This window comes from Silene latifolia, chromosome Y, assembly GCF_048544455.1.
Source record: "Silene latifolia isolate original U9 population chromosome Y, ASM4854445v1, whole genome shotgun sequence".
NCBI lineage: Eukaryota > Viridiplantae > Streptophyta > Magnoliopsida > Caryophyllales > Caryophyllaceae > Silene > Silene latifolia.
This window is the reverse complement of record NC_133538.1, coordinates 191135447-191157404: the sequence shown is the minus strand read 5'-3', so window position 1 is coordinate 191157404 and position 21958 is coordinate 191135447. Positions and strand designations below refer to the sequence as shown.

The window sequence follows — 21958 nt, the reverse complement described above, 5'->3', positions numbered from 1 at the left end:
CAACTTGAACTTTGAAAGGAGTTGTACGGAGCAACTCTTGTACAGCCGAGAATGCTTCCTCATGGTCCTTAAAATTAAGTTAATAATTATTAATATGTGTGTGCTAGTTTATTAGTTGAGGTTTTATGTAGGGGTGTTCATTCGCGGTTCGGTTCACCGAACCTCTAATTTAATTCGGTTCGCAGACGGTTCGGTTCGGCAAAACTCCGAACCTAAACCGCACCATTAGAAACGGTTATAAACGGTTCGGTTAACCACTTTAAACGGTTATTAGCGGTTCGGTTACCGGTTAACCGATAATCGTTCTATATTACTTTTTTTTTTCAGTTTTCTTTAATTTTTTCTAATAGTTTAATTAAATTTTCATTATATATTATATCCAACAATAAACTTAATAAGCTAAACATTAGCATTAATCAATTTAAGAAATTTTAAATTTGGATACACTAAGAAAACTAAACGAAATAACAGTTTTTTATATAATATTTTAATTTTTTGCTTAATTTTTTGTGAAACGGTTCGGTTCACGGTTAACCGGTTATCTAAAATTGCGAACCTTAACCGAACCTTTTCCATAATAAAGTTAACGGTTCGGTTCAACGAACCGCTTTGTCGAAACGGTTCGGTTAATCGAACCTTAAAAATGGACGGTTTTTCGGTTTTGCGGTTCGGTTATTGCGGTTCGGTTTATTCTGAACACCCCTAGTTTTATGTTGTAAGCCTTACAGAGTGCTTCATGTGGAATATATCAGCTGCTGACATTTTGAACAATCTTTCAGCAGTCTGTGTAAATGCGGTCATTGGCAATGTTCCTGTTCCATCTGATATTTAGCAGTTGAATGTGATTCTGAAATAGATGTTGGCTAAGAATTAGTACCTTCTTTGTGTTTTAGCTATTAATTATAGGTTATTGAATGAGTTCTATTATTAGTCATGCTATATGTAAGAGAGGGATTATGTATATTTACTTATTTGAAGTTATTGTAGTACTAAAGTGATGTAGTAGACGTACTTTGGCACTGAGGTACAATCAGGCGCGGAGCAGTTGTTGCATGTGTACGGATGCCCTGGTGGCATGCTGGAAGTTTTAGCACATTTTGAACATCCTATGTATGCATGCACTTTATGTAGTTCAGCAGCTGGTATAGTAACTTCTAACCAGTGTTTTTCATCTTGCAAAGCTGATTTTGCATGTTGGAAGTATGATGCAGATTAGTAAATGCGTATGTAGTAGGTACATTAGAAGGTGCATCAGTAAATTGTGTTTACTTTCTTAGCACGAAGAGCTGAAATTTTAGTTCTCTTTTCATTTGGCATAGGTAGCTTGACATGAAAGAGCCTAGACTGAAGTTGTGTCAAGGATGTGTGATGGCTTGCCATCCTGTAAAAGTTATTAACATTAGCATCTGAAATAACATGTAGAAAAGGTCGTGTTCGTAGTGTTTGAATTAGGACTACTGAGTTAAGAGAGTACCAGGTTTTCAGCGCTTCTGCTTTCTCGCCAACAGGTGAATGTATGATGACTGTTGAGCTAGAAGTGGTCATTGAGAAACCTGTAAATGGTAACGTATAGTTATTAATTGTCAGCTACTACATTTAGTGCATATGTTTAGAATTGCAACTAAGTAAATGTATCTGACCTTTGTGATTAGATACTCTGAGAGCTGTGAGTCCCACGATCCTAAATTTGCTAGGTTCTGGAATCAGCATTGTGCAATCATCTTCTGCCAGGTCATCCCAAACTGAGATTGATAGTGGCTGCGGAGTACTGCATAAGTTGTTCCATTTAAATTGATGTTATTAGTTTCATATACAATATTTGTTGTTTAGTATTTTAGCACTAACTAATCTGTAAACTATGACTATGATTTACCTGTGGTCAGTGAGCACAATCTCACGAACATTTGTTTCGCGGTTCTTGTTTGTTGTAACTTTACGAGAATGCTCTTCTACAAAGAGAACCACACCAACTATATCTGCAATATATAAGAAACATGGTAATGTTATGGTGGAGTCTGATTTTCCCGTAATACAAGAAAGTAGTCAAAAAGATGATATAGCTAATCACTTAATCATACCAAACATCTCGGTGTAATCGTTGCTCTCGGGCGGATGAGAAATGGGTCTATAGTCTATGGTATTGGTGCCATCATCAATATCAACTGGTAGGACAATAGTTCGCCGTCCAAAGTTCATCCGAAATCAACATCTGTGGGGTTTAACTTAAACTCGCTTCGGAGGAGATATTGGAGCGTTGGTTATCTCATACGATCTGTTGTGCTTGAATGCATCTTCATATTGATCGACTTGGTCAGCAAAAAGAGCCCCGCGCATCGTAGATCCCTGTTAATAGTACTATGTTTGTTAGTTATGGTTTATTAAATAGATTAATCCTAAGACACGATCAAGAAACTTAATTACACATACTATTTAGATTTGTCTGTATATTCATTGTTATTATACACACAGCAAATCTTATCGCGTGGTACTGACTATATTTCACTTGTTAGCAAAGTAGCTTTCAAGTGATTTGTTCATGTACAAAGAGAACAATGTTTAATAAGAAATGTGCAGTGCTTAGTTGTGCTGTACTTAGGCAAGTAGAATTTAGGGTTTAATAAAACTACTTGTAGTAGGAGACAATGTTATTCTTGATTCAAGAAGAAAAGGAGATGTATTTAAAGGTTTCATCTAAAACAAGTCTTTTAGCATTTCAAGTTCACTATGTTATACTAAGACTACCAAACGTCACAGCCAAAATGATCATTGAAGCACATCCTTTCCATTTCTGCACTAATGGTTGCAACTAAATTGAAATGTTTCATGAACGAATATATGTATATATGAGCAGAGTGTCATAAAATATACTAAATGATAATTAATTAGTAAATGCACTAATTCATCAACTACTCCATATATAGATTCCTAAAATAAGATCAAATATGATAAATTATAATCTACATTCACAATTTATTTTAGACAAAGATTTATATGAATAATGGGCTTGCCTTATCATCTTGACGACGAAGCCCCCTGTAGACCACCTTTGAAGGAGATGTCTTTGGGCGTCTCTTTTCAATTACTTTCACCTTGACCTTGTAGTCCTTAGTGGTGTTTGTTAGTTCATCCAGGTACACTGGTTGCGGCTTCATTCTGTTAAGAGAGGCCACAGAATAATCAAATAATTTTCATGTTGATTTCTATGTATTTTGAACATCAGATTTAGTATCTGGGTTGTGAAATGCAGACTATTCAATGAAGAATATTTAGACTGAAATTGGAAACTTTTGAACTGTAAATTGGATGTAGTTTTGTAGGTAATTTTAATAAACAGGTTAATTCAAAACTGCATCATATTATTTCTAAATTGACATATGAATACAGCTTTTCTATGTGAACACATATGACCAAATTCACCAAATAAGTTATGATTGTTAAGGTGTTTTTTTTTCTAGCAAGTTTTCCTGATTTTGTAGTCTTTACTTTTCTTAATATAGAAGCATGACTATTTTATGCTTCATAGTATGTTTGTACTTGAAGATAGCCATGATAATAAAGACCTGATTCAGTTGTAGATGACAATGATAATCATGTAAATAATAATTCAAGAAGACAACAAATTGAAATAATGTAATATAGAGTGAAAGGATGAGTGTATCTGAGATTAGAAGTGCATGCTGAAAGTTGTTTTCTTATTTCTTTGAGAACTCAGAATCGAAGTAGGAATTAGAAAGTGGTGGTACTATAAGTAGCAAAGTAGTTACTCAAACATGTGGAAGAGGTGAGCAATGACTCCACATAGAATTAGAAAAGCAAGTGAATGAAAGGCGTGAGGGAAAAGAGGAAAAGAAGGTAGGTGGAGTGCAAATGAGAAGACTATGTTTCTTAGGCTAGACTAATTTCTTAGCACATGCCAATAAGATAGTACACTGTTTCGTTATAGTTAGAGTAATGGGTAGTTAGGTGATCGTTGTGAGTATTAGAAGAAGTAAAATATTATATTGTTATTAGTAGGTTGTAGGAGTACTATAGTATAGTGTATTTATAGTTATAGTTATTTATTTATATAAGAGATTTTTATTACTTTCTTGATTATAAGATGACTTGTCTAATATTGACTATTGGCTAATGGAGAAGTTTATCTAGAAATAATTGTGTGAAAATTGGCTTTAGGAAGGGGTGTGTGTGTCTGTGTATGTATGGTTTATGGAAAATTGATTCATTTAACATAATTGAGAAATATTCTATATTGTAAAAAAGTATTAGCTATATTATTCTGTTGATTTTATATAATAGTGTTCTGAAATTGTAAGTAATGATCAAGTAGTTTTTTTTTTTTGTTCAAAACCAGAAAAGGTTGCTAGAAGCTTTATAATTCATTTCATTAAACAAATCCTTATATTACATGATTCATAAGCTCCTGCAGTCAAAAGTGCATTACATTCCTTGATACAATATAGCCAACCATTGGCTCATATGCTTTGTTAAGCACAATGGTGGGCTAAGTAGCATGGTTGTACTAATAGAAATAGAGGTTGATTTCGCAGGTGTGTGACTCATCTCGATAAGCAGAGTCATCCTTGCAGTTGTGTCTTCAAAATCTAGACAATATATTGTCCTAGTAAGGTGCCAAAAAAGTACGCTGACTTTGCAGAAACACTTCGTTTGTGAGGTTACTTAGATGATGCCTGCAAGTCTCAAAACATCGTAAGAAACAATGTTTTTCACGGATTGTTGTGATGAGGCATGATCTGTTGATGCAGAAACAACCGTTACTTTGTCTGATGTTCTAGCTCGTGAAAGACCGACATACAACTGTCCATGAGAAAAACAGGGTCTTGGAAGGTAGATAGCAACTTGGTCCAATGTCTGCCCCTGTGATTTATTGATGGTCATTGCAAAACTCAACTTCAAAGGGAACGATTACGTTGAACCGAAATGGGAAATTATCGAAGTCGATGGCTGCATTTTAATACGTGGGATAAACACATGGTCACCACCGTAATGTCCGAAGCTATCATGCATTCTATTAGATTAGGCGTAAATCTTTTGCAAATTAACCTAGTTCCATTGCGAGAGACCGAGAAGATGGAAGAAGATTTACGAGCGAAATGATCGGACAATTTTCTTTCAGAATTAATTCATAAGGACTCATGCCTCCTGGACAAAGTGTATTTATGAATTCAATTTGGATAAATGTTGCGATTATCGATCGACATTGAATCGTAGCCTCTATATGTGACATGACTTCTCCTGGAACCTATTTATAAGAAGTGTATTAATAGCACCAACATCTTCATTCATGGGCGTCGATTGATCGTTTGATAAATATATCGATACCCAATGCATTAACATTAGCTTCTGGGTATGCAATATCAGCAACTGTAGTTATCAACTCTTCTTCATGATCGCGTGTTTCTACTACAATCCCAGGAGGCGATTCAATATGAGCGATTTCTTGATTTGAAGCTCACCATTACTAAGAGCCAAAAGAAATCAAAAACTCGGATCATCTCTCGCTCGAACATTAACGGTTAAGCGATATTTGATCGATTGAGACCAGTTGCGAGAGGAGACCATGCTAGAGTTCACTACTTCTCTTAACGATCTATGAGGGACTACTGGAAGCACTTGGCGAAAGTCACCTCCAAACACAATTAATTTCCCACAAAACACCAAATCCGGGTCACATAGATCACGTAGTAAGTGGTCCAGGGCTTCAACTGTTTCCTTCCTTGACATTGAAGCTTTATCCCATATAATTAAGCTGGTTGCTTGTATTAATGCAAAAAGGCTCCCTTGCTTTGGCACTGCGCAGGTCAATGGGACATCCAAATCTAAAGCAATTTTAAATCGGAATGTGTGGTTCGCCCGGAAGGTATGTTTCTTTGCGGCTATACCGGAAGTTGCGATAGGTAATACAATCTTACCAAGTAACCGGACTTCAGCGTACAAAGCATTGTATAAGTACGTTTTACCGGTACCACCAGGACCATCCACAAAAAAGGCACCAGGCTTGTTTTCTCTAACATGTTCAACTATGGTGTCGAAAACATGTTGTTGTTCTGGATTCAATGAACTGCGACATTTTACACACTCTTTTGGTATAGGTGCATTAAGTGCATCAATTATATCTCGGGTTACGTGGAGCACAATATCACGGTTTCGCTCAAGTGCGCGAGTCCAAATGTGCGTAGAGATTTGCCCATTGCTTCTAGATGTCTTTGTTCAAACTTCGAACCGTAAGAACTCTTACAGTGTATGCATCGTTCGGTGCTCTCTTCTAAAGTCTTCGAGATAGTGCGGTGTAGTACTTATCCCACGGGTTTACGGGATCTTTTGGCCGGCAAAAATGAGAACGATTGCAAAAAACAGACGTCGTAGAGTAGAAGGCATCTGTACATTACATGCTTCAGCAAGGCACAAATCGACCATATTATCTTCTTCAATTAACCTGAGTTCTAATGCAGCTTCTTGGTAAGTTGAGCATTAATGACCGTTGACTGTTTTAAGATCTTCATAAGATTTGGGAGATTTAACATGATTAAGTAGCAATCTCAAGAAATACCGTTCTCCTTCTGATGGCGAAACAAACACAAGCCTAGCTATTACAAGTAGTTTATTTCTTCTTTTGAACCAAGTCCGTTCTGTCTTATCCCATCTATAGTGCTCAGTAAATTGGCTATATAAGTATCTTTCAGTTGTTTTGTGTTCATTATCGTTGTTAATCTTGAAGAATTCAGTTAATGGTGTCCTGATCCGCTTATCATTGGAAAATACCCGAGTTAGGTTTTCATGAGGCCTTAATTGTATTGCCTGCATGCCTGGAAGATGTATTGGAAGTGGCATGACTGGTGGATGGATCTCGAACAGATCAAACCCATAAATCCACCACATTGCCTCTATTGAGAAAACCCGGCGTCCCGGTGATGCTGGCATCGAATTTCATCAACTACTTGTCTTTGCATCTCCTGCCGCTATATTGAACGATATCTTATCATGACCTTTGTAGACATACTTATATAAATATTTAATCGCTTGTATGGTGGAGCAGACTTCGACATTTAAGTGACAATCCAACAAAGTCAAGGAGATATGGGTTATATGGAATAACCCAACGGTTGTCGAGTTGCTCACCCCTTATCTTAGCACTATCTCCCGTCTTACGCCGCTTTGTAGAGGGGATATCCATCCAACTATTAGTTGTTGAATCTGCAAATTGCTTCGGATACGCATACTTACATCGGCCTTTGCTACTTTTGTCTTTGCATGCATTGACGTTCAGGGTCTAGGTGGCCCCAAGGCCCATGCATCATATGCTTTAGCACAAATGCGTGCGCAGCCTACATTAGTCATCAAGGGGATCTCGACTAACAAACTTGTCAAAGTCGCTAGTACAGTTCATCTTACTGCCAGGCTTCATTATTAGCAGAATATGTACATGTGGAAGGCCCCTTTTTTGAAATTCAACTACATACACAAATGCAGCAACTTCTCCAAAGATCTTATCTTCAACCAGCCTTTTCTTCAATGCTAGCAACTTTGCACGAAACACTCTAGCTATTATATCTGGACGATTCTGAGCTTCTTCTCCAGGAGCCAGCTCTCTTTTTATTTCAGGCCAGCCTGCATTACAAGTAACAGTCATAAAAAAATTTGGTTTCCCATAGCGCTGTACAAGAGCCATTGCATTAAGATACCTCCTTTTCATATCCCTAGGTCCTCCAATATAAGTTGCTGGAAGGATAACTCGTCTACCAACGTTAGCTGCGCACTGCTCACCTGTATCTATTGTGTCAAGTAAACCCTGATACAATTCAGACCTTATAGTATCTTGGTTGTTTCGGAAATAGTCAAGCGAGTGTTTTCTAATTTCACGTACATATCAACCACATATTGCTGTAAACATCTCCCAGCTCGTAACAGCATGTTCCCTGGCCTATTCTGCAACTTGTAGCAGTAGTACTCTCGGCAAGACACATTGCGTTCTTGTGAGCCTGGTCTCTGTGAACTTCCTGCAAGAAGGATTTATGATTGAGTTAGGTGGTCGTGCATAGGGGTGAGGCCATGACTTAATGGGCGAAAAATCAATGCTTACTTTGTTCTTCTGCATTTAGTAATCCTTCAGCGTTTTCAAATGTGGAAGGTAGGGGCATTTCACCTTGGCTGGATGACGCTGTATTTGTAATAGGAGAAAGGGTCATACTACTATGACTTGTTGATACTGTATCTGCTTGGATAATACGCTTTTTCAAACCTTGGTGCCAACCACACTCTCCACATGGGAAAAGAAGAGGGTACTGAAGCGGGTCATAACAACCATAGTAGTGCATAATTCTATGAGAAGCTTGCGATCGCCCGATTACTAAGATATGGGGTCCACTTTGGTTTCACCTAATGTCGTATCATTAGCCCGGATGACAATGAACTTCATCGGGCGTAGGTACATTGCTTACACGTTGGTCTCTTGTAGGATTTTTCTCAATACGTATCTGTGTATTGTCGATTCTGGTAATATTCTTTAATTATCGGAAGAAACGTGCATATGGGTTTGATTGTGTTATATTCATCGCATGTCAATCACATTCGATCTAAGTCCGAAAAGCACCCGGAGCGATTAGCGACTTCATGTTGACCATCATAAAAGTATAATTGCAAATACTTTGGATTTCCGTCTGTTGGCACAAGATCTGGAACGTTGTGGTAGATCTGACCATGTAGCTTAAACACATAGATTCCTTGTTGTGTATCTGCGTAAGTTTTACCTCCAATTGAGCTAAAAGCAAATAAGTTATTGTAGAGGCGTGCATATTTCTGAAATGAGTAGACGGTGGAGTCCGGAGACGTGTATAATCTGGACAATGCTACAGGATAGCTGTTGGATGGTAGCACTATTGTTCCATCTCCGCAACAAAATGTACGGGACTCGAAGCAATTCTCTTTGCTAGACACTTTGTACATGACTCGGGCAACGGTAGTTGGAGAGGTTTCCCGGAAGCGGTTGCCCAATCATAGCGATGAGGCAAATGCACTTTGCAAAGTTGTAACATGAAGTAAAAAGCTAAATACTTATATATGCATATAGGACAATAATTAAACTACAACCGATGAAAAATATACCTTCTTTGTTTTTTGGTGTTATAGGCTGTCTGCGTATTTTGTTTGGATCTCCTGGACCACTTCTGCTTTGACGGCGCCTAATGTTTAGAGATAAAGCTTTAATTCATGTCTTAATGATATAATCTTATAATACAAACTAATGTGTAGTTAGAGCATTACTTTGGAACAACAAAAGAGACGGCCTTGTGTCCTACATTTTCTCTTTGTCCTTTAGTTGTAGATGTACTTGGGTAGTATGGAAAGTCATCATCTGCAAATAAGCATGAAACATCATATAAACTCAAAGTAAATAAGCTATAAACATCATTATCAAACTAATTCTGAAAAGTGTAAGTTGACTTGTTCACTTACCCATCTAATTAATATACAGAGCATATGTAAAAGTGCAAGCCCTTTGTCGTCTGCAATTTTCTGCATGCTAAATGGTTAGTTTTATTGCTTAATAAGTAGTACATCAATGGAGACTGCTCTTGTAATATACAAGGTAAGAATACGCACAGAGAAAGAAGCATCTAATATGCTGTGAGCGTAAATGACCAATAACTTAATAATTAGGTGTAGATAGAACCAATCTTACGCTGAACAATTTCCGCTGAAAGCATGTCACTTTGATTCAGAGGAACAAACTATTGTCAGAGCACCGTAGTACCCAAAATAATCAAAAGTTGTAAATTATTAATGAGCGTATTTAATCTATAATTGTAGTATAGCTACGGCAATTCTGAAGGCGTAGTTTTACAGGCTAATTTAGAACAAACCTGCAACTTGTAAAACTAATTCGGTAATGACAAATCTTAGGAAATACTTGATAAATATTCAACTCGCATTACAAATTACTTAAGATAGTCGTAAGTAGGCGAGGATTACAAAGATCTGAGACATATATTTTGACTCACAGAATTGAAAACATAATGACATCTTCTAATGTCTGCTAAAGAACTTACAATACACCTTGCTTTATAAAATACAAGCTAGCTATAGAACAAGTAGCGCTACTGAAGATAAACATAGTTAACATGAACATTATTATAGTAACTCAGTGTTACTGCCCAGTTCTCACAAAATAAAATGCAAAAGCAACTACGCATATAATACATGGCTTATAAAAAGCAAAAGCAACTACGCCCAGTTTTTTGATAAGAAAATTACAAGCAACACCATCAGTTTAGAAGTGTGGTTACAAGTAAGCAAAAGAGCATAAGTGGAGAACCATGCTGTTATCACACGAACTTAGGATTTTCTAAAGAGCCTGTCAATAGAATCTGCAGGAATTATAAAAGCTTTCTTATTCTTGTTTTGTAGCTCAGCAACAGTGATGGATGAAGTTACGCTTATCTTTCGTTTCTGAGGAGGTGGAGGCGGAGATTTCAGGTCATGGATTGTGTGCAACTCATCTTTAGGAGTAGTACAATCATTTTCAATCTGCACAGCACTATTAAGAAGACCCTGCTGCACCTCACAAAGTTTTTTTTCTAAAGTATGGAATCTTTTCTTGACATAATTGCATACCATTGCAGCAAACTTAACTTTATCAGGAGCATAGTTTGCATCAATAATGTCGATATTGTAAATAGGTATTAAGTACTCTATGACCTTGTGAGCAACTTCTTGTTGTGATGCGAGTGCTGTTGCAGCAACATCGCTAAAGAAAGAGGCATGTGGGTGACTTTCACCATAATGATCTATAGTTGTCCATGTAGTGAAAGCTGAAGGATTATGTTCTATGGTATATAAAGAGGGGCTGTGAATAGGAAGCTTACTGATGATTACCATAAGAACAGACACCATGTCAATGGTCATAGAATGTAAATGAGATATCTCATGGAATTCAAACTCCTCATCTAAACATATTTTAGGTAGGCCCTTTCCTAAGCGGTCTATTTCTACATGTTTTAAGCGCCACAAATTGGCACATCTATTATACTCTTGTTTTTTAGCAGCCGTAAAGTCTGCAATATAGATGTCAAACTTATCTATAAGATCAGAGATAGCTGTTCTTACAGCTTTTTCATATGACTCTTCTAGAGTAGCTGAAGGGCCTCCTATGTAAATAAGTTCATCAGCCACATAATCAGGCGTGACAGTTACAGAGACGGTGTTTTGTTCTAAGCCCAGTACAGTATATGTAGGGTTTAGGAATTGGAATTAGTCAGTGATTCGTGTTAGCAAAGGCTGAAAAAGAATTGCGATCTGTATGGCTGATGTAGCCATCGTCTCCAAGCAATGTTTCCTATATAGAAGGGCAAACAATGATCAGCATTAGCTGGTAGGGTCAGTGCATTAAATAGGATTCCATGAATGCTCAGGAAATACAGGCTTACAGTGGCACTGTGTGTGCATTACACAAATAGCACAACAGATCAGCACTGTAACTCCAACCATTAGGAATTTGCAGAATTACTGTGGTCTTAATATACAGAACTCTGAAAAATGGTTTTTCAACATTAACTTGTTCAGATAACTCTAGACTTCAGTAGTCTACAATTACAAATTGAACAAGCTATTTTAGCCTATACTACATAATTCAACTATCTAAGGTTGTCCTGAGCTTAGACTCAAGATTGACCTTAATGTTTTAAAGCACTAAGAAGTAAATCTTTGAATTAGCTATTAAAATCTACCAATATCGAAAGAAGACGTGACAATTGATGAACCAAAAGAGAGCAAAAAAATAGAACAACTATGACAACAAACATATTAATATACCCAATATCCAATTTAGCAAGAGCCCTTCAAATTATTGCATACTGAGACCTCTTTTAAGAACCACTAAACAATCAGTGATTAAATGCCACAATAATTCTGAGCTATTTAATTTAAATTATACTCCATTCCATAGAAACAAAAAAACTGAGATTATATACCTTAACATATAACTATTTGATTGTAAGACAAAGCATGTTAAATTAATTTGCAAGAAATAATTGCATGCAAATTTAACTGTAAGTACAAATGTCAGAATAAAAAGTAAGGTTCAATCTACTTTTCATGTAACTACTAACAGAATTGTCACTGATAAAGCGTAGTGAATGAGCAAGAAAGCATCTTCTGAAAACTGGTTGCTTGTTATAGAAAAGCAGAATGAAGTATATCAGAGCAGTTGAGAGAAAGATCTGATATTAGTGAATATGTGTAATTGAAAATGCACATATGTTGTTATATACAGAAAAATGTAGTACATGTAGTAGGGTTATTAAACAATTCTTTTTTATAGCAAAATAATATTGCAAGCCCCACAAAGCTCAACTTATGATGAGATAGGGTGACATAGTTGCAGAAAATATGTGCAAAGGTGTAAGTATAGTTACTAAATTATGAGTATAAGAATAAGTTAGTTATATTGGCGCCTTTTTTTTGGTTGATTTCAGATTTGGTGTGATTGATATGTACTTTGTTGGTTGGTTATTGCCCATTGTTTAATCAAATTATAAGTATGGACGCATGTGCTGAATGAGTAACTGCTTGCATAGTACAAATCAGTTCATCTAGACAATCTTGCAAGTTGTTTAATCTTAGTCTGTATTAATAAGGACTTGTAGGTATTATTGCATACAAATACGCTTGTTTACGTAGTAGTCTTAAGTAAAATTTCAGCATTCATAATGTTTTTTTCCTATTAAGCCTGATAAACAGAAGATGAGATGCTTGCTTATTCGTTGTCTAATAAAAGCAATCTGCTAAATAAATCTTTAAGCTTAGATTTCCAGATAACGGGTCAAAGACTGACATAAATGAAAGCGTATATTAAAGATCTGTTTGGTCGTCAAAGAGTAAGCATATGAAGACTACGGTGAATCTGAGAAGATGAATTGACACTGTAACTCTGAAAGTAGTGTTAAGCATGTGTAACAGTCCATTAGAGGCAACATGGGTACTCTACATTAATATATTTGATTAGTAATACATGTAATCAACAAGCAGAAAGATCAGACCTAATGCCATTTAAATTTGAAAGCACTGATTATCAAACAATTACACATCATGGATATGTTAGTATCATCTAATTACTAATTATTATATGAATGAAGAAGCTCAGATGCTTTATGTTACAACTAAGCATTAGTTGTCAACAACGTCTTCATTTCCTAGCTTCGCATACACACTACTCAAGCAGTACACGTAAGTATAGACGTATAACTGCACAAAAGCATGACATAGTGATAGTAGTCCACATGAACATAACATATTACTAAAGTGAGTAAGAAAGAACAAGTGCTTAGAACATTAATTACAAGAAAACATAAGCAAGCAAAGTCCATAATTAAAAGGATACATACTAAGCAAAATACAACCTCCCCAGACACAGGCAGAACACAACAAAACAAGAATGACCGCTGCTAACAAGCAAAGACAATACACGAGGCAGCGCAGCAGGGTCACAATATTACAGCTAATCGACGACTACCCTAAAAACGGACCTTTTATTTAGAAAACATAACATAGCACCTGTGCATCTAGGAGCGAAAATATTCTAGACATTCCTGGTGCGCTTGCTGGTAGACCCTTGTTGTTGTGGAGCCTTATAGTAAACAGGGTTACGACCAGCTTGACACACTATAACATTGCTGGGGCTAGCCAGACGGCTACGTCGCAGAGGTTCTGGTTTGACAGGTGCTAGAGTAATCTGGGGAATATGAGTTGTTTCATTTTCAAATGACATTTCATCTTGCTCAATAAGTAGGTTTGAGAATGTTGGTTCATTAAGGACCCCATTCATCCTTGCTCTTATCGCAAAGCAGCTTTCTAGTTCAAGACCACATAACAAAGTTTCTAATTTAGATTCACGAGTTCCATAATTTGCATTAACAATCTCAAGATTATATGCAGGTATAAGATACTGTACGATTTTCTTAGCCAAATAGCTTTTTGCATTCAGAAGGGTGTCACAAGTTGGCCCAACAAAAACCTCCTTGGATGCATTATTAAGCTGAGGCTGGACAATTATCCAAGACGTGTAACGACCAGTGCAGTGCTTGACAGTTTCCAACGGTGTACACTGAATTGCAATAGCCTTGAAAATTTTCCTGAGAAGAGGCATATAGTCTAATAAAACATGGGTTACATTCGCAGGACTACCAGGCATATTCTCCTCTAAAGCACCCCTACTTTCTCCTTTGATAAGATCTTCTAATTCATACCGCTTAAGCTTGTAAAGGCCACTGCAGTGCTCCAGAGCACTGTATCGATCAAAACTTAAGTCTTCAACAAGGACTCCCCACTTCTTAATTAGATTACGAACAGCCTTCTTCGCAGCAACCTCGCAAGACTCCTCTACTGTTTTAGCGCGCCCACCTACATATGTTAGAGTTAAAATCACAGTAGGTGACTGCATGATATTCGTTTTAACTGCCACATATGCACTATTCTTAGACAGGTCCAGAATGTGGTAAGCAGGCTCAGGAAAGTGCAGCACAGTAGCTATTTGTTTCCGCAGTGGATGGAAAGGTACAGTTATCCGATTAACCATCGTAGGGAACACCTGTACAAATTAAACCTGTACAATCAGCTCTGTGACACGCTTCACTCTTATCACAAACTAAACAAGCTTACACATCTACATTCGATCAAAGCGAATTCAGACTCTAACACTTATATCATGAACGCTGGAAATGAATGGAGCACGGACACAAGACACATTCTATATTCAAACTTTCAGAATAAGTCATGCACCAATGCCGCATAAGACGATATCATTTAAGAGCCGAGTCACTTATATATGCCTAAAATATTTAGAAGAGACCTAGGAGACAATTTCAATTTCACTTTTAACAAACTTAACTTGATTTTAACTTAACACAACTGTATTTGATAGAGTGTACCCTGAAGTGTCTTTGCATAATTCTAACTGAAGTAATTTGAACCAAGGATTTTAAACTCCATGAAAGTTAAATGTTTTCTGTTTAATACTGATTGAAAGCACACATGAGTTGGTGCAACTTGACCAAACTTATCAGGATAGTAATCTTAATCGTAATAAAGATAAACAACTAAATTAGAAACATGCCCCGATCTAGACACTTCATGCAACAAAGATTGTATCGACCAAGATTTAACAATACCGAGGTCAAACAAATTTGAAAACCAGTGTGTCGACTAATCTAACCTACTGTACTTAACTCAAGACCGCTATGGAAAATAAATGAGAGCGTATAAAAAAATGGAACATAGAGTTACATAGCATAATTAGACACAGAGCTAAACACCATAGTGAGGAGGGTAAGCATGTAACTAAATAAATGAAAGCATACAATTTGTCAAATGTTTAAGCAAAATATATACCTTTGGAGTAGGCATGTGAAATTGTTGTTGATGATAAGCCATCAACCGTGCAAAGAAGAAGAGTTAATTGTGTTTTAGTAAACAATGAGAATAATATCACCACTTTTGATAAAACCATATATAGCAAATAAGCCAATAATAAGTATGTATATATGTAAATTATAGTCATTGTCTCAACAATACCCCTCTAAAAGTGTAGTACTATAAAAGTAGTTTACATAGCATAAAATATGGGATTCTTTGAGATATCTTAACTAAAGTTTTGAGTAAGTACCAAGTTGGTATGCAAATTTAAAGTGTAGGGAGAAGACATGTGTAAAGTGGTTTCATAGCCTTACTATATTTACTGTTCATGGGCCAAATCTTTTAATTTCTCAATTGAGAAAGTGAAGAAATCCTGGAACTGAGACTTCCAAGTTACTTAGTAACCAAGTACCAATTTTGTTGTGAAAATTCCAAGGATTATGAAAATTGTGTAAGTAAGGCCCTTGTAGATATGGAATGCTCACTATTTTAGATTCAATTATGTTTGCAACATTTGCTAAAAAAATATAGTAGTTCTGACCAACAGTTATGATCACAGCTAAACAACTCAGTGGAAAGCGTGGAGCAAAATATTACATATATATACATTGTCAACCAAAGTTTACAAACACGCAGTGTGTTGCTCAATCAATCAAAACACATCGTAGACCAAACTCCTAGTCAGGACACCCATCATTACAGAAGCTATCCGATTACATCAAAATAGGCCACCAGAACTTTCTAACGTTAACTGATTATAACCCTACAACTTATAACAGGTGCGCGGCTAACTACTGATGCCATTTAAGAGACCTCCACAGTATAAGCTATAAAATATCAACCATGATAACTATCAATAGAAGAAGATGAAGAATCAAGTTCTTGAAGCATTTCTTCTCTTAGTCGCTCTTCATGTAGCGCTTCTAGATGGTCACAATACACATCGAAGATTCTTAGGGGCTCGTGGTGTCCTTCTGACAGTATCACTATCTTCCCACGGGCAGAACATATATCAAACACTGCATTCCAGGCCAAGACATTCCACAACCTTTCAAAGAATTCAACTACTTCTCCTGTCAGATTATGAAGTTCTTCTCGTTTCAGCGCTACGGATCCTGCAGTAACTCAAAACAAAAGACGCACGAATAATCGGAAATATAAAGTAGCAAGAGGCTCTAGACCTTTATACTATATATAAAAGGTTGATGAACTTACTGATGCCTCAGACAATCCCACCCAATATTGGTGCAAAAATTGGGCATGGAATGTTAACACACAGTGGGCGAAGATGTCTAAGGACTGAACCGTGTTGAGACAACAAGTTGAATACAGCTGTAACACCCCCATACTCCAAGTGCCTTACCAGGACCACTCAGGTATGAAGACATCACCATCTCGGTCGCCCGAGGTATGATAATCAAATAGACAAAACAGAAACAACGTTTATTATAAATAGTTTAATGAATAAATACAATCCTCAAAACCAAACCAAAGTACGATACATTATTCCAAACTAACTGTTTCTCAATCGAAATGTAAATAAATGCTAAACTACAATGGAAGACTCTATCGTCATGTCGTGGCCATCCCAAATATCCCAAGACTCATCTCTATACCTGCTCAATATCTGCTCACCATCCCCGAATGGATCACCGCAGTTTACAAAACAACACCGGGTCAGTACTAATCACACAATCAATATAGATAACAATAATAAGGCAAACAGACAAAACTGAATCACACACACACACACTACCAACTCCCATCATCTCAATACTTTTGTCCACTTTGGACCCACCACGCGCTGGGGGGACCGCAGCCGTTCCCACCTAAGCCCCGCTCATCATACGAGCGATAACCCCGTCCCATTAATGTGCACATCCCCTTCCGTGGCGGGTTCCACGAAGGGCGAAACTAGGGCGTGAAGTCACTCCCGCAAGTGACCCCACTCAGCCGAGAACGCATCTCGAGAGCCATAGACAACCAATCACAATCACAATCACAATCACAATCACAATCATCATAGCAAACAACTAACTACAAAGACATCACCAATATCCCATTATGGGATTAATACGAGTAGGAAATCCTACCTGGAAAGCACAACACGCAGACGGTATCTACAGTTGTATCAAAACGGCTCCTCTACGAATTCTCCTCCTATCATACATAACACATAAAGACTACACATCACAAACTACACACCAAAACCCCCAATTCCTAAATTAGGGTTTCACCAATCTTAACAAAACATTATAGAAATTATATTAAAAGCTTACCCTCGACGCAAGGAATCCAACGACACGAACTACGATACGAACCGACCGTCCAACTCCGGAATTGTCAAGAACGCGATTAGGAAGAAGAACTAGTTGCTTTCTCTCTTAAACAGATTTTAGGTTTTGTAAAAAGTGATTTAAAACAATGACGAATATGTTTAAATACCTTAATCGCGTAATTAACAAAACCCGAGAAAACTCCCCAGAAAACCGACACTCGATCGAGTACCCAAGGCACTCGATCGAGTACCCCCTTACTCGATCAAGTACCCCACTACTCGATCGAGTACCCAACAGTCGAAACTATTTTACTTCGCAACTTGCCCATACTCGACAGAGTAAGGGCTACTCGGTAGAGTACCCCAAGACATATAAATACGGAGTATTACAGTCTTCCCTCCTTAAAAGGAACTTCGTCCCCGAAGTTCAAACCACTACTAAACAAAGGTACTCCCATAAGCCTCCCGACTCGAAGGTCAAACAAAATACAACGTAAAGCATGATACTAACCCAACTTATCCCGACAAACATACCGACAAAACATATAAAAGGTGTATAAAACTCTTAAAAACTCTCGCGATCATCTCCTACCCCCCTAAAAGAAACAAGGTTACGTCCCCGTAACCATACATACCTGATCAAAAAGGAAAGGGTAACGCTCTTTCATGATATCCTCTGCCACCCATGTAGCTTCCTCAGTCTCGTGGTTAGACCAAAGGATCTTAAGCAAAACTGTCTCACCACTCCTAGTCTTTCTAACCTTTCGGTCTAGGATCTGCTTAGGCACCTCAAGGTATGATAAAGACTCATCAAGCTCTAAGTTCTCTGCCTCCAACACATGTGACGGGTCACTCACATACTTCCGCAGCTGCGATACATGAAACACATTATGCACTCTCTCCAACGCAGCTGGTAAAGCCAAACGATAAGCAACTTCCCCAACTCGCTCTAAGATCTCATAAGGCCCTATAAACTTCTGACTTAGCTTGCCTTGCTTCCCAAACCTCATAACTCCACGCATCGGAGACACTTTCAGAAGAACCTTGTCCCCAACCTGAAACTCTATGTCCCGACGATGTAGATCTGCATAACTCTTCTGTCGATCCTGGGCTGCTCTCATCCGTTCCCTGATCATCTTAATCTGTTCCACCATCTCATGCACCATCTCTGGTCCTAAAACCACCGCCTCGGCACTATCGTCCCAAACAGATTGGACTCCTACATCTCCTCCCATACAAAGCCTCAAACGGTGCCATACCAATACCGGTGTGATAGCAACATTGTTGTAAAGAAAACTCTATCAAGTCCAACCTCCGCTCCCGCTACCACCAAAATCCATCACACAAGCTCGCAACATATCCTCAAGAGTCTTGATTGTTCTCTCGATCGCCCATCCGTCGCAGGATGAAATGTCTTTGTACTCATCTTCAAAGCTATTCCCAACGATTCCCGCAACTCCTTCCAAAACCTCGATATAAATCTCGCATCTCACGGACACTATGTCCTTAGGGACTCCATGCAACTTCAAAGACGTTCTTTCGATAGGCCATAGCCAATTGTGCCTTAGTCCATGTATCTTTCATTGGAACAAAGTGAGATGACTTGGTCGACGATCCACTATCACCCAAATCATGTTGTTACCTTGTTGACTCTTAGGCAGACCCACAATGAAATCCATGGAAATGGATTCCCACTTCCACTCGGCACCTCTAAAGACCGAATCTTACCTTGTGGTCGTCATTGTTCCCCTTTAACTCTCCTCGCATGTCAAACAACGGACACAAACTCACTGTCTCCTTCTTCATCCCAGGCCACCAAAACGTTTTCTTCAAATCTTTGTATAGCTTGTCTCCACCTGGATGAACTGAATATGGTGTGCAATGCGCTTCAGTCATGATCGTCTTTTTCAACTCCTCATCGTTAGGAACACACCACCTACCATCAAACCTCAAGCTACCATCTGTATGAATGGAAAACCGGGACACTGTCCCTTTCTCTACTCCAGCTCTCCACTCCACTATCTTAGGATCCAAAGCCTGCTTATCCCGAATGTCATCATAAAACTCCATATGTCTTTGTCATATCACCCATAGCATCTCCTTTCTCGCATCATATGAATCCCAAAGCTCGCTACCTCATCCTCTCGGCCTCATCAAAGATAGAGTCATACACAAGGAATGTACACTCTTTCTACTCAAAGCATCAAAGAACAACATTGGCCTTCCCTTCATGGTAGATGATTTCCATGTCGTAGTCGCCAATCAACTCCATCCACCTCCTCTGTCTCATGTTCAACTCCTTCTGCGTGAAGATGTACTTGAGACTCTTGTGATCAGAAAGTACCTTAAAGATTGCTCCATAAAGGTAATGTCTCCAAATCTTGAGAGCAAACACCACTGCACCCAACTCCAGATCATGAGTAGGGTAGTTCTCCTCATAAGGCTTCAGCTGCCTAGAAGCATAGGCAATCACTTTACCATTCTGCATCAACACACATCCCAACCCATTCTTCGAGGCATCTGTATAAACCTCGAAATTCTCGCTCCTTTCAGGCAATGTTAGGACAGGAGCTGTGGTCAAACGCTCCTTTAAGGTTTGGAACGCCGTCTCACAACTCTCATCCCAACGAAACCTGTTCTCTTTCCTCATCAACGCTGTCATCGGTCTAGCTATCTTGGAGAAATCTTTCACGAACCGTCCGTAGTATCCAAACTAAACCCAAGAAACTCCTAACCTCGGAACATTCTTCGGTGCTTCCCACTTTGTCACTGCCTCAATCTTTGCCGGATCCACAGCTACCCCATCTTTAGAGATTACATGCCCCAGAAAAGCAACTTTCTCTAACCAGAACTCACACTTGGACAACTTAGCATACAACTCGTGATCCCTCAAAGTCTGCAACACGATCCTCAGATGCTCCTCATGCTCCTCCTTAGTCTTAGAGTAGACCAAGATATCATCGATAAACACCACTACAAACTGGTCCAAGAACCGCCCAAGATCCTATTCATCAAATCCATAAACACTGTCGGCGCATTAGACAACCCAAACGGCATCACCACATACTCATAATGGCCATACCTTGACGTGAAAGCTGTCTTTGGTATGTCCACCTCTCTAATCTTCACCTGATGATACCCCGACCTCAAATCAATCTTAGAAAAGACTGTTGCACCACTCAACCGATCAAACAGGTCATCTATCCTTGGCAAAGGATACTTGTTCTTTATCGTCACACGGTTCACTCCCCCGTAATCTATGCATAGCCTCAAGCTCCCATCTTTCTTCTTCACGAACGTAATCGGTGCTCCCCAGGCGATACACCGGGTCTAATGTATCCCTTCTCTATCAAATCATCCAACTGCTTCCTAAGCTCCTCCATCTCCTTAGGACCCATACGGTACGGTGCCTTAGAGATTGGCCCCGTCCCTGGCTTCAACTCAACGGTGAAATCTATCTCCCTCTTCGGTGGCAACCCCGGAATCTCCTCCGGGAAAACATCTGCAAACTCTCCCACCACTGGTATCTCATCAACTGCTGGACTTTCTATCCGGTCATCTCTCACATGGCATAAGATCAAAGGACATCCCTTCCTCAGATACGACTTCAAAGTAACAGCTGCAATCAACTTAACTTTGGGTTTGACTAGAAACCCACGATAAGACACACTTACACCCTTTGGACCCCTTAAGGACACCTTCTTTTGATGACAAATATCTTAGCTTTATACTTTCCTAACCAATCCATCCCAACTATCATCTCAAAAACATTAAAAGGAAACTCTAGCAAGTCTACAGGGAAATCGACTTGCCCAACTATCAAAGATACATCTCTAAACAACCTCCCACACGATACAGACTCACCAGAAGGTATGAAAACTCGCTCACTAACAGACTCATATACTCTCAAACCCAACTGTTTTACATGACTCGAAGACACAAACGACTGAGAAGCCCCCGAATCAAACAAAACAAACGTAGGAATACCATTAACAAGGAATGTACCGGTGATAACATGCGCATCTTCCTCACCGCCTTCTTGTCCATCATGAACAACTTGCCACATCGGTCTTCCGCCCACCTCCCGGACAAGATCTTGGGTGATGTGGTCGGCTTAGCACCTGACCCTTGATTGTTGTTGTTGTTGTTGTTCATCGGTGTCTTCTGATAAGAATTACCGCCGTTGCGGTTGCCTCCATTCTGGTAGCTCTGACCTACCCGGTTTGGCCATGATCCAGCTGGTCTGTTGCTCGCAAA

The 21958-nt window shown here is 38.6% G+C and overlaps 1 protein-coding gene across 1 annotated transcript; it reads right to left on the bottom strand.

The window, feature by feature from the left end:
- Positions 1-7348: 7348 nt before the first annotated feature.
- LOC141629686 (uncharacterized) lies at positions 7349-8333 on the bottom strand. Its single transcript, XM_074442656.1, has 3 exons — positions 8099-8333; positions 7891-8015; positions 7349-7807 (listed from the first exon to the last, which is right to left on the bottom strand). The coding sequence occupies exons 1-3, from the start codon at positions 8331-8333 to the stop codon at positions 7349-7351; spliced, it is 819 nt and encodes a 272-aa protein (XP_074298757.1).
- Positions 8334-21958: the final 13625 nt, after the last annotated feature.